The sequence below is a fragment of the Dromaius novaehollandiae genome, chromosome W, assembly GCF_036370855.1.
Source record: "Dromaius novaehollandiae isolate bDroNov1 chromosome W, bDroNov1.hap1, whole genome shotgun sequence".
In the NCBI taxonomy this organism is placed as follows: Eukaryota; Metazoa; Chordata; class Aves; order Casuariiformes; family Dromaiidae; genus Dromaius; species Dromaius novaehollandiae.
Window position 1 is genome coordinate 35,140,886 of NC_088130.1, and position 13,488 is coordinate 35,154,373.

At 44.7% G+C, this 13,488-nt stretch overlaps 1 protein-coding gene across 1 annotated transcript in view; it reads left to right on the forward strand.

The window, feature by feature from the left end:
* Positions 1-505: 505 nt before the first annotated feature.
* Positions 506-13,488, forward strand: part of LOC112980281 (RNA polymerase II elongation factor ELL2) — a 53,886-nt gene continuing 40,903 nt past the window's right edge. The window contains exon 1 of the mRNA XM_064500334.1: positions 506-840. Within this exon, the coding sequence (XP_064356404.1) occupies positions 709-840 (132 nt within the window). The 5' untranslated portion in view covers positions 506-708. The remainder of the gene's footprint in view (positions 841-13,488) is intronic.

Sequence of the window (13,488 nt, forward strand, 5' to 3'; positions counted from 1 at the left end):
GGGAAGGGTGGAGAAGAGCCCCTGCAGCTTAGGTAGGTTGAGGACCCGCACCTGCCTCTTGTGGTAACACAGCTGTTTTCTAGGGAAAAGCCTGGGCGCGTTTAAAAAACTTTCCAGGGAAATATCTGTAAATCTGTGGTATTTGCGGTGCCAGGCGCCGCGGTGGGCGCACCCCCCGCCAGGGAAACCCCCGGCGTCAGGCGCCGTGGCCGCGCACAGCCCGCCCGGCGCGCGGGGCTGCTGCTGCCCAACTGTCGCCAACCGCCTCGGCCGCCGCGCGCGAAGAGAATCACGTGACAGCCCCAGTCCCACTCACCGGGAACGTCAACAATGACATCAAACGCGCTTAAACGCACTCTCTGCTGACGTCAGCCGCGCGCCCCTCCCCCGCGCCCCTCTCCTCCTCGCCCGCCGCCCCGCCGCTAACCGCCGGTGAGCTCCGCCCCGGCCGCCGGGGGCTCCTCCCCGCTCGGCCAATCGGCGGGCCGGTGGGCGGGCCCGCGGCGCGACGGGGGCGGGGCGCGGCGGCGGCTGCGCGGTGGCGGGGATGGCTGGGACGTCAGCGCCAGGATGGCTGTAGCTGCGGCGGTGGCGGCAGCGGCAGGAGGTGGCGGCGGCGGCGGCGCGCGGCCCCGGCGGTGGCGGCGGCGGCGGCAGTAGCGGGGCGGCGGCGGCGGCGGCGGCGGCGGCGGAAGAGGGGAGCGTAAGATGGCGGCGCTGCGGGAGGGGGGCAGGTACGGCGTGTCCTGCGGGAGAGTCACGGCGGACAACATCACGGTGCTGCACGTCAAGCTGACCGAGACCGCCGTGCGGGCTCTGGAGAGCTACCAGGGCAGCAAGGTGAGGCGGGGGCCCGGTCGCCGCGCCCGCCCGGGGCCCGCGGCAGGTGGCGGCGGCGCCCTGTCCTGTCCCCCCTGTGGCGCCCGCCGCCCCCTCGCGGCCGCCCCCGCGTCACGTAGGCACCGGCCGCGCTGGGGCGGACGCGGGGGGCGGGCGGCCCTCGCCCGCTCGGCGGGGACCGGCCGCGGCGGGTTTGGCCGGGCTGCCCCAGGGCGGCGGCTGCTCTCCCCTTCCCCTCCCCGCGGCCCCGGCAACTTGCCCCATCCCCCTCCCCCCCCCCGACGTGGCTCCGGGGTCGCCGAGGTGCCCACGGGCCGGGGGGGCAACGGCCTCCGTGGCGGGGCTGCTACGCCCCCCCGCCTCCACCGGGGACCGGGTCGCCCTCACGGTTGTCCCCGGGCAGGGCTCGCCCGGCGCCCGCAGAGGCGGCTGCGGGGCTCGGCGCCTTCCCGCGGAGGCGCAGGGTTAGCAAGGGACCCTCCGGTGCGCGGGGGAGGCGTCGTGGGCGCCCAGAAGTGCGCCGTGAGAGGTGATTTGACTTCTTATATTATATTCTTTTATTTTATTTCACTTTTTTCCCGTCGAGGGTGACCTGATTCTGCTCACCTCTTTCAGAAAGGTGATTGAGCGGTTTAAAAATCTTGATAACTTTTGCCAAAATTAACTTTAAATCTTGTTTGCTGTTCAGAAGCTGTGTACACTGGTGGGGTAGTTTCTGTAATTTCTCTCTCTCTTTTTTTTTTAACCGTAGTTTTCCGATAGAAATTTGAGACCTCAGTGCACTTAGTGGAGTTAACAGTGGCTGTGTATTGCTGTGTGCTGCGAGTACGGGAAGGATTAAGCTCTAATTCGCCTATATCTTTCTATTACTTTTCAACTTAAATACCAATTTCGGTTTTTTTTCTTTATACTTCCCACTTTCTGTGTAATGTTGAGTAGTGGGGTTTTGGGGAGTGGTGTGTTTTTCTTGATAGTGTGCAATGCAGAAGCTGGGGAGAGAGAGGTGCTGATGTAGCATTTCTTTTCTTTTCTCTTTTTTTTCTTTCTGTGCCAGCGGGCTTTTATCCAAAAGGCCTTGAATCAGCTTCTAGCAACACGTCTTAAAGATAGGAGAAAAGTTAAAAGTGATTGTGTTAAAATGAGACATAAAAGCTCGATGGTGACTTGTTTGCAAGTAATAAGCTTTTGACTGACACTAGATTCTCTTCTCCAAACCCGTTTTTTTTTTCTCTTTACATCCTCCGTCACACTAAGGACTGACTCAGACTTGGGCTTCCCAGAACTGACCCCCAAATTGCTCCTTTCCCTATGACTAATAACTGCTTCTCCTTCCTCCATAATAAGTGGGTTACTTTAAAATAGAGCATTCAAGTGTGCTGTTCTGTCTCCTCCAGCATCCTCTGTTTGTTTTAACATGTTTGGCAGCTTGCTTCCATGTTGCACTTAGGATTTAGCAGTGTCTACTTGGCCCCCGTTTCCCTGCTGCATAATTACACCACTGCTTGACTTCTTTTCTTGCCTGTCTGTGATTCTTACCAGCTGTAAAGCTGCCAGCTCCAGGGGAATCAAACTTTGATTTGCAGTTACAACCCTTTTTCTGAGTGGGGATTTGCAGCTATTTCTGAGAAATGCTTAGTTTTGGAATTTCCTCCGCCCCCCACCCCCCGCCACCCTCCTTTCTCCTTCTCTGGGTGGAGGTTGTGCTGGTGGAGTGCATTGATTACTGCAACCCTAAGCCTTAGCCATCCCTTCCACCCTTTCAGTCCCTTTGGGTCTTATGCATTATTCACGGTAGTGAGAGCTCAGATGCCGGAGCCAGCTCCGGAGAATGCCGGCTGGGCAGAGTTAGATGTCACTCATGCTTTGTAGGCTTTTAAAGACACAGCTGTTCTTGTGAACGACGGGCTTAAAGATGGCTTTCAGGTCTTAAATGCTAAATGAAAGTTGTAAATTGTTGCATATTCTCCATATTGTGCCACTTAATTCGTAAACTTTTAGGAGCTCTTCAATATGCTTTCTGACTGAATTGGTTAGTCTCGTTATTTATACAGTTAGAAAGCATTTCTTTGCTGGCCTCTGAAAGTCATGGTGGGTTAAGTAATCATGAAAGTTGGCTATGGAAGTGATTTTTATCACTATAAATGCTATAAAAGGTTTGAAGTGAACATATGTGTATACAGTGTTTAAAAGTGACTAACGTATTTGATATTTGCAGTTTAAGCCATCTTTCAAGGTGTGAGGATCCTTAAAGCATAAAGCTAATTTAAAGTAATTATTCAGGATGAACAAGTTCTATGGTTTTGGAAAAGGTTGCCTTCTTCCAGGTAGTATAATACACATGAAACATACTTTTCAGACTGGGATATTCCCCTTGTGACTGGAGCCAAGCATCAAGGAGTTCAAATAATTCAACGTTAGAAGTTAATGTTGTAATTTAGAGTTGATTTCTGAAAGGTTATCCACACACTATAAAAGTGATCTATGTAATGTTGTAGTTTGAAGTTGGACACTTTTGCATGTTAGAACATATGACAGCTTGGAAATTGTGCTGACTGCAATAAAACTGTTTTCTTTACTGGGAGAGGTTTAATTATTTCCCTGTCTTTTTTTCTAAACAAAGATCAATTTCCAAGCTCATGTCACTTTATGTAAAAATGAGTATGCCTCGTCTTCAGGATATAATAAACTGAATAAAGAATTACTTGTGATTACGATCAGGAAAATATTGAAATAATATTTCATATTTCATTATTTCTTCATCTCCATAACTGTAAATGGGACTCCAGCTTGTCCAGCAGACCCATTTACCATAATCTGATACTGCAGGAGCTAGAATGTGAGGGGCAGTGCATACTGTTCCATTTGCATAGTGGTAAGTGAAAGAATAAATCTGTCATGTAAAACTTTAAACTTTGTTTTAGCCACTGAAATATCTGTTTTTAAAAATGGTCATTTTATAAATTGAGTCAAATGATCTTAATTTTTGCACTGACAAAAAAAACTTCTCAACACTATTCAAGAAGTGGTCCTCAGAGTTACTACATTTGAGATACCTTTCGGTTTTGGCGAGGTTCTCGCATTTGAGCAAACTTGCATTTGGGGGGGGGAAAATGGGGAGCTGAGAAGAAACACTATCCATTTAACTTTTAAATGGCTCCAGTTATGATCTACCAGTTTACACATCTCTGCAGTGCCTGAGGAGGGCAGAATTTATAGATCTGTAGTTGGTAATACCTTTCTTCTAGTTTAATGCTCAGCTACATTGCTGACCTCTCTCAATTCTCACTGTGCAATTGAAAAAATGTGTAATGAAGGCTTAAAGACATTGTAGAGAACTGAAGAATGCTATAAAGTGAATGCAAAGAACAACCTACAGCTCTGCTGTTGCCCCTGTTCTGTGTTGAAAGATCTTATCTATGTAATGCAAGCAATATTTCAAAAAGAGTGTAGAGGTGAGAATTCAGGATAACCCTCAAATGACCTACTTATCCCATCACTTGTAGAACCTAGGCAACGTGTAATCAGTCTCTGTAATTCCTGAACATTCTTTATGCAAACTATTTAAATTTCAATGACATGCTTGCTCTGTATTGTTACCTTTGCTAAGGATCTGTTTAGCTTGTATGAAAATTAAAGAAAACTCAGGTTCTTGAGTTCTTTTGAGTTCCCCTTCCCCTCCACCTCCAACTTCAGAAATATAGATAAAGATCATATTTTCAGCAGGCCTGATTTGTTCAGCTTAGTATAGGTAGTGACAAATCCTGGTTCCCTACTTAGCTTTATACACTCTGCTTTCAAGGCATGGGGTAGACTGAATTCGGATGACAGAGAACATTCTTGTTTAGAATCGCTTGGATAGTATTAAGTAGTATGAGTAAAAATACTTGAGCATTATCTGTGACAGTATTAATTTAAAGCATGACTAAATGTTTTATAATCAAGTTCTGTTTAGCAGGAAGTAATACTTTGGCTTTAGTTCAGTGAAGTGCTGCATGTTGCCATCTGAAATCAGAACTGTAGAACTGTAGCAGTGTGTTGCAGCTGCCCCCCAGGAGAACAAGGGAATAGTGAGAAGTACAAGATCACTTACAGGAATATGGCATATTTGTCCCATGTCTGAGGATATACAGGCACAATGTCAGCGATGCTTAGATGCAGACTCTCTGGGGTCTTCAGTTGGCACATCTGAACAAAGAGTAGTGCTAAACCACACACAACGTTCCTCAGAAGTAAATGTACATGACACCATAAGGATGGTGCTTTCTAGATCTGGCTGAGCCAGCTGAGGCTAGGGTAGGCAGACCTAAAAGGACATAGTGTGAACAGTCCCTCATCTGCTTCAGGCACAGCCATGTGGCTTAGCTCAGGGGTGCCTGCGGGTGAGGCCACACAGCAAGGCTTAGGTGGTTTGGCATCTCACCGTTGCCAAAAAAGACTTTCCTAGCCATGATACATTTCCCTCCCCACCTGATCTCTTGCATACTACTCTGGGGCTTGCTTGAACCATTTTATTTAGTTGCAGGGTTCATTTTTCTGTGGGTTTAGTGCTGGACTGACAAGCGTGAGACCTGACATAATGGAAGGAAGTAGAGAGCATGTGTCTAGGATAAGAGATGGGAGCAGAACCTGCCTTTTCAGTGCCAGCTGACTGTTAGATTAGCTCAAGTCATAGCATGCAACTCTACCCTTGGTCCAGCGGAAACTAAAAAATTGTTTTTTTACTGGCTTAGCTATAAAGTTGGCCTACTCTGTGATCATCAGAAGTGGTATAACGAGAACAGGTTCAAGAAATGGATTCATCTTCCTGTGATGCATAGTGAGCACCTAGGTTCTCACTGGTGATGGGCTGACCTAACCTCCTGACTACTTCTGAAGCAGATCAGGGAATACTGCACTGATCTTTGCAGAGCAGTGGGGGCAGTACTGTCTTCAACTGACATAGCTTTTTGCAAAACAAACATCTATCTCCAGTGAAGTTTCAGCTTTGATTCCCCACGTAAAAACAATTTGAATAGTAAGTCTTAATCTGTATGGGATTAAAGCAAATGGTTTTGGCCTGCAAAATCTGAGTTTTTCAGATCAGAGGATAGTTGTGACTCTTGGGACTTCGTTCCTTGTATTTGAGTACCTTAGTTCCAAATTGCTTTGAGTTTAGGTGAGTATTTATTCTTCAAATAATCATTCAGATGTTCAGCTGTAGAGATTTTAGAGTTAGTAGGTATATGAAGTGCAATGTTTGCTCAAGTTGCCTGATGTCACTGTCTTCCAAGCAGTTGAAATGGAGTCATAGGACTCTGCCATATTTGATTTAGCAGGGTTGAAATCTTCATGACTAATATCTGCTGTAAACTGCTGGGGCTTGGGGTGGGTGATTGAGAAACTTAGTTTTAAAAGTTTGGCCTTTTGGAAAAGTCTACCAATGTTCTGCTTTGAATGGGGGTGAACTTCTGTTCATAGATGTGGAAATTTTCTTAGGTTTTACATTTTGTTTGCTTATCAGTCTGCTCAGAAGTGGATGCATTGCTAGTTTTTTTTTTTAAAGCTGCAGTTTGCATATGCTAAGAGTTATGCTGATGTTTAGATGGAGTTATAAGGACTGGCTGTAGGACTTGGGAAAGGTGCAAGGGACCCTGAGAGCCTGCCACAGGGAGGAGCTACCTCCAGATGAGCAACTTGGGAGTTAATGAGGTAGGAGGGACTGAAAAAGGGTTAGAGGGAGAACTAAAGATGATGAAATGAGAAGATAGCGAAGATAAGCCCTAGAAGACCAAAACAAGCAGACTGCAGACTGAGGTAACTGGGACTGACTGAGAAAGCTGGGAGCCACAATTATTTGGAGCTCTAAGTGAGGAGCCCTGAGGCTGAGGTCCGTTCATTCCCATTCCTCAGATTTCTAAGGGAAGAGAATAGGAGTGAAATGAGCTAGCACTGGACAAAAGGAGAGCAGGAATTATGTTAAGAAACATAGTATCAGTTTAGGAATGGGAGTATGCAAAAGGGTCTCTTAACCACAGTGCACTTCCAGAACCTAGAGTGGAGCTAAGAATGCCCAAGTCACTCCCTTCTGCTGTCAGCAAATAAGTAAAAATCTACTACTAGTACATTTGCTACCACTATGTAAACTAGTCTTACAGGGGAGTAATATTCACTTCTATGCAAAAGAAGGGATGCCTTTGTGATGTTTCTGCATTTTGCCTCTAAGTTGCCGGTCTAAATGTACTGATTAAGAGTTGATGATACATTGTGTAATATATTTTTGTTTGATTTCTCAAAGTCTAAGACTGCATGTATCTTAAAATGACGCAATTGATACTGCAAAGTTAATTACTGATTTAAGCAATACAAGTATTCATTATAAATACATTTTCATCATTAATTGGCTGATCACAAGCTATTTTTAGCCTGGTTTCTTATGGCAACAGGGCCTGGGTGATGTTACTCTGCATGTTTTTGTGTCCTCACAAACTGTTAGTGGAAAAAATCTTAATTCCTGCAATTTCTATGAAGTAGCTAAATGAAGGAGAGGCACCATTTAACAGGTGAGTTAAGAAAAAGGCTGCAGCATGAGCTCACATCTCTGTTAGAGACAACAGGCTCCACATGGGAGAGAGACAGTTCAAATGACTGAGTCTGTTTAAGCAGTGCCCACCCCTGAGCTCTTATCTCTGCTCCCTTCTGTGAGCTGATGGATGTGTTGCACAGCTGCACTGATATCATACTGGCTAATTGGTCTATGTGAAAAATAATGCTGTATTTTGATACACATTTAAGCTGGCTCTGCTACAAAGAAGCCCAGACGCCCTTCTTGCCACTTACTATTCTCTTTCTTTACTTTTTTACCCTTCTGGTGCATTTTTTTTCCCCTCAAAGATTTGACCAGCAGGAAACTGAATTGGGAGGAAGGGTGACTGCCTGGTTGAGTTAGAGCAGTGTTGCTGCCAAACCAACCAATCTACTGTGAGACACACAACTCTAGAAAACAGGTTTTTTTTCTTCCAGTACTATCAATAGCATTATTCCCCCCCCCCAAAAAAAAAAACCCCTTTACCTTGTTTGTTTAGTGTACAGCAATCTAGTATGAAGGTGAAGATCAGCTAATGTCAGAAGACTGTAGTTAATGAGACATGGGGCCACAGGAAAAACTTGAGGCAATCAGACAATGTCCTAACAGACTGGATTGTTTCTGCCCTTGCCATGGGGTTGCTTTAATGCTAATTCTTTATCTGCACTCTGCACAGATGTTCACTAAAGTCATAACTGAGCTGAATATTAGGAATGAAATTGTGAAGTGGCTTGAACAGATCTGAGTTTTCATGGCCCCGGAAGAGTTCTGCAAATGCCAGAGGGGACAGAATACACGGAGAGAAGTGAGACCTTCCTGTTCTAGGAACTGCGAGCTACTAAGCTGTATGCCTGAGTTGATGTGACTCTACCCTTAGTTTGAGACTTATTCATACATCAATTTAAGCTGAAATGTGGGTTGCTGTGAAAAGGAGTCATCTTTTATACCCTCCAACACGCACATGCACCCTTCTATTGGTACTAGCGGTTGATGGCCATGCAGCAATAATACAATATTTTTTTTCCCAATATAACTAAGTAGATCTGAGTTTCACTTTGGGTCTGTACTTCTACCACTTGTACCAAAGCTGTCTCTGTCTCACTCCACAGGTATAAAACCGATGGTGTGGTTCCAGGAGATGCAGTGAGCTGATACAGTGCTCTCTCTTGCAGAAAGGTCCATCCCCTTGCGTGCAACTGCACACTTGCTCTGCTTGTCTTGTTCCAGTACTGCTACCAGTACAGGCAGTCCAGATTTAGCACTGAGCAGTGGGAGAGCCTGTTTTGGCAGCAGTCTTCATTTGGACTACAGTTTACCGTAAGCTGGTCTGTGTTGCAATGAAAGTAAGCAGGAGCTGTATGTAAGAACATCAAGTGCCAAAGAGTGTCAGTTAAAATTAGAGCCTGGATTTCTCAAGCTGACACTCAAAACTACCAGATAATACTGTTCATAATATTCTTGTCCTCCAGTTCTTTGCCTGTAAAAATGGTAATAATAACCCTTGTGGCAAATACAAGGATAAATGCATGGATGTTTGTGAAGTACTGTTGTGGATAAGTAGAGCAATGCACTTCCTTCATAGGAGAGAAGCAGCGCTATGTTTTATTGCAGTAAGACAGTGACTTAACGAAGTGCAATCGTAAACAAGGCAATGATTTAATGAGGTTTGATGGCAAGGTTCACTCAGTTATTTACTGCGTGGAGGACAGGGTCAACTGAAAGTGTCAAGGAAACCCTCTCATTGAGTCGTGAGGTTCAGAAAGGACCCCCTTGCTCTCCAAACTCCTTCAGAAGGGAGTCTGGGTGTGGCTGGGTCCAGTCCTAGTCCCAGACTTGGTCAACAGTTTATGTCTAAGAATTGTGTAAAGTGTGCAAAGGAGACTTGGTCAACGGTTTATGTCTAAGGGATTATGTGCACAGTCAATCAAAGATACAACCTAGCAAAGTTTTGCAAAGTTTCAGTGCGCTCTTAGTCACTTACTGAGGATCTGTCGCGGGTAAGGAATCTCTCAACCTCGAGGAGTAACCTTGAGAGACGTCCCTGCTCAGGAGGAGTTTCCGCAGTGCAGCTCACTGCTGTGTGGGAGAGCTCAATGGGCTCTGGGCTGCCCCCTGTTTATGGGAGGGGGAGATGATTGACTCATAGTCATATTTGCATGCTAGATGGGTCTTAGTTGGTGCATGCTCAATTAGACCCTGCCTACCTGCTGTTTACGGGGAGGTAAGGTTGAAGGGGAGAGAGCACAAGAGGGGGAAAGGTGCACACTGTCACAAGTACTCATCATATAATTGAGCACTGTGTCTTTAGGGTTTGTATAGTGTGCCAGAATCAAGTTGTGGAGGCATATGTTAAGTTTTTCCAATATTTTGGGTTTTCCTGCTTACCAAGTACTGTCTGGAGATTGTGTGAAGACATTGTGTATGGAGAAAAACGTCCGTGTAATTCCAAGAATAATCACAATGCATACACCAAAGAAGTCCAAGTTAATGTTGTATCTCCATATCCATGTATTAAAATGGCTTTGTCATCTCACAGCATAGTGATTTCAGTATATTAAACATTTGGAGATTAAAATTAGCTAGCTGAACTTCATTAGAAAGAAGCCTAGCTGGCTATTTTGGTGTTTTAACCTTTGCACTAATTTGCAAGCGTGACCTGACTGAACTGATTGCTAGAATGTCTACATAAGAAATATCCTAGGTGGTAGTGATACGGTTTCTGTAATAGTTTAATAGACTTAATCAGTGTGTATAGTCTTTCTTTCCAAATGGTGCTTCTTTTTCTTTTTGTGAGGCCTCTGTAATTCCTCTGAACAAGTTGTGTTGATATACGGCCATGCTGTGAATTGAACAAATAAGCTTTTACAGGCCCGGTGAGTGGTTGTAAACCCTGAGGCAGGAATGAGAGCCTGCTGAAAGGTTGAGGAGGGAAGGGAGGAGCTCCCTAGGTTGGCATCACTACCAAAGCACCTGTATTGTGGAACTGCATCTTGTCCTAATCTCCTTCTGCCTGACAGCTCTTTAAAAGTTATCAAAACATATACAATTCTTATTATATGTCAGAATCTCTAATGTGCTGATTATAAAGGTATCTTCTGTTCACTCTGACTCAGCTTGCCTGGAAAACAGTAAATAATTAGTCTCATACACAAGGATGGTACCTTACAAAAGCTGAGTTATTTACAAAGAACCAAATGTGTGCATGGATCTTGAGTCTTACAAGCAGACATAGTCCCTGCCCAAAGACTGTTGAACAACACAGTGAATGTGGAGAGAACAAGCTGGGTAGCCCTTGATTTTTTTTTTTCCTCCAAAGTTAGAGATTTCAGATCTTAATGTAATACCTCCTCTTGGTAATTTTTTTAAACCAGTCCTGTGTAGGAAAGTCTTTATCTTAAATAAAATTTTCAGATGCAAATAGTAATTACTTGAGTAAACTATGCCTAGAGCTGTTTGCACCTTCGGTTTTTGGCTGAACTGACATTTGATTATTACTACTCTTACTTCAATGAGGCAATACGCTTCAGCTATTTGTTTAGGCTATTAGCAGTTCTTCCAGGATCACTGCGGGGGGGGGGGGGGGGGGGCAGAGGAGCGATCAGCTGGATGCAAGTGAAGTGAGAGTGTCAAATTACTATTGAAGGAATGATATGAAGAAATAGGTAGGGCGTGGTGGTCACTTTTCAGGATAGAAGCAAGTCAGCTTTAGTTTCCCAGGGATCAGTCCTGGAGCGGTTTGGTTTTTTTGGCACATCCAGTGGTGATCTGGAGAAGGTATTGAACAGTGAAATGTCCAAGCTTGCAGGTAATACTAAGCTTTTTCAGATGATCAGAGACTGATGTTGAGGAACTCCAGAAAGATCTCACAAACCTGAATGAATGGCAAAAAAGGTGGCAGGTGACTTTGCAGCATAGATAGATATAAGGTGACGCACTTATGGAAAAATAAATTATGCATGATGCTAAACTCGGGGCAGTAGCGGGTGAAGAAAGAGATCTTAGAGTCATGATTTTCGGTCCTCTGAAATCATGAGCTCGATGCGCAGCAGCAGCCAGAAAAGCTAGAATACGTTGGGCATTATCAGGAAGGACGTTAAGAAATATGCAGAGGTGTAACTTCACTGCTGTTTGAAGCTCTGGTGCATCCAGAGCTGGTGGATCCCTAGTGACATTGACTTGTGCATCTGAAGATGGCTGTAAGGGAGGGGAGTTGCCCTCCTCTGCACCTTCTCCAAAATGATCAAAGGGATGGAGCAGCTGCTGTACAAGGAGAGACTGGAAAGGCTGAGCTCTTCAATTTGGAGAGAAGGATGGGATGGCTATGACTAAAGCTTAAGAAATTGTGGAAAGGATAGATGATGTGAAGGTAGAGCTGATATTTACCATATCTTGCAATGTTGGAACTAGAGGGCACTTGATGAAACTAGTGGATAAATTTAAAATGAGGATTAGACACATTTCCTAGAAAACAAGTACATAAATGGATTCAAAAAACGACTATGCAGCAATATACTGTCTACTACACCTAGCAAAAGTGTGGGTCATCAGGAAGTATGAGGTGAATGGGTAAAGAGGCATCCTATGTGCTCTCTCCCTAAAGAGCCTCTTCTGATGCCATGTCATGGTTTCTCAGAAATTTCACGTTCCTCTCTGTGAGAAAAGAAAATACAGAGGAAACCGAGTGACCTTGGGACAAGAAATGAAATAAAGAGAATGGGCATTTGGGCAAGAGATGAAAAGTGAAAAAATGGGGAACCAGAAGGGAACACCATACAGGACACTAATGTAGTGTGTCCAGAGGGCCAGTGGCTTCTGCACAGTAGTGCTCTGTCAAGAGATGGGCTAGGATGGGAGAGTGGAAACAGGCTGCACGTTTGCTGGGATTCCACCTTTGCCACGTGTCTCTCCCACCCAAGTTCAAGATCCCCTCTTTTGGTGAGCTTAATGATGAGCTTGCCCAGTATTAGCCATCTGACTGCCTGGGTGGACCACCAGTCTGACCCAGGAGGACGTTTGCTCTATTCCAATAATCATGCCCTAAGTTTAAGCTTAATGTGGGTCTCTGAAAGAAATGTTTGTTCAAGGTGGTAGGCTCATCAGAATTTAAAATAGAGACTAGTAGAAGGTTTGGTTATGAGTAGTCTTTTTCCCTTCTCCCCAGCATAAGGTCCTGTGCTACAGATAATGTGCTAGTGAGCTGGTGAAACCTTTTTGTTTGATAACCTGCTAAATTTAGACTTTTTATGGCATTTCTTGTAACTGAAGTGGAAAAGGTTGTTGGTTCAGCCTCTCTGGATCAAAAACTAGCTTATGTTAAATTCTGTGAGCTATTGTACAAGCACGATGGCTACCACATTAGCCTACACAATCATTGCATTACAATGTCTGATTCAGTGTTTTGTGAAGTACTTTCATACATAACTTTTTGTACAGAACACTAAATTTTACTTTGGAAAATTGAAGCTGCAGATGAATATTAGGATTTGTAACTGAGTATGTTAGTATGTAAAAGTAACACATGTAACCTATCACATTTTTAAGCGTTTTTCTTGCTGGATAAACAGATGAATTAATTTTGAAGTGAGCTCACTTTAAAAACTTGTCGGCTTTAAGCCAGAAGGCTTGTGAATGGGAAACCTCACCAGAAATAGATAAATCTGTAGCAAGCCATTTCAGGCCCTGCTGTGCTTAAGGTTGTATGTTTTGTTGGTTACTGTGCAACACAAGATGTGTGAATCTCCTACCATGAAAAGTAAGCATGATCACTTTTAATGATGCTGTCCCCCACCCCCAGCCTACCTTGTTCATCTGGGAACTTCACCTTTCTCTGTCCTGGTGTATATGATGGTATTATTTCTGCTTGAGCTTTTCTGGATTTTGTAATGCTAGATGCTGCTCACAGGTAACACATTGAACACTGGCATAATATTACGTGCTTTCAGGCTCTACTGAACTTGAGTTGATTCTCCTTGCATATATGTGCCTTGTGGGCCCAGGTAGTGCTCAGTACCCAAACACAAAAAACCTCCCTGATGGTGATACCTCAGCATTGCTTAGGGTGAACTTTTGAGACTGCTTGAGCTGAT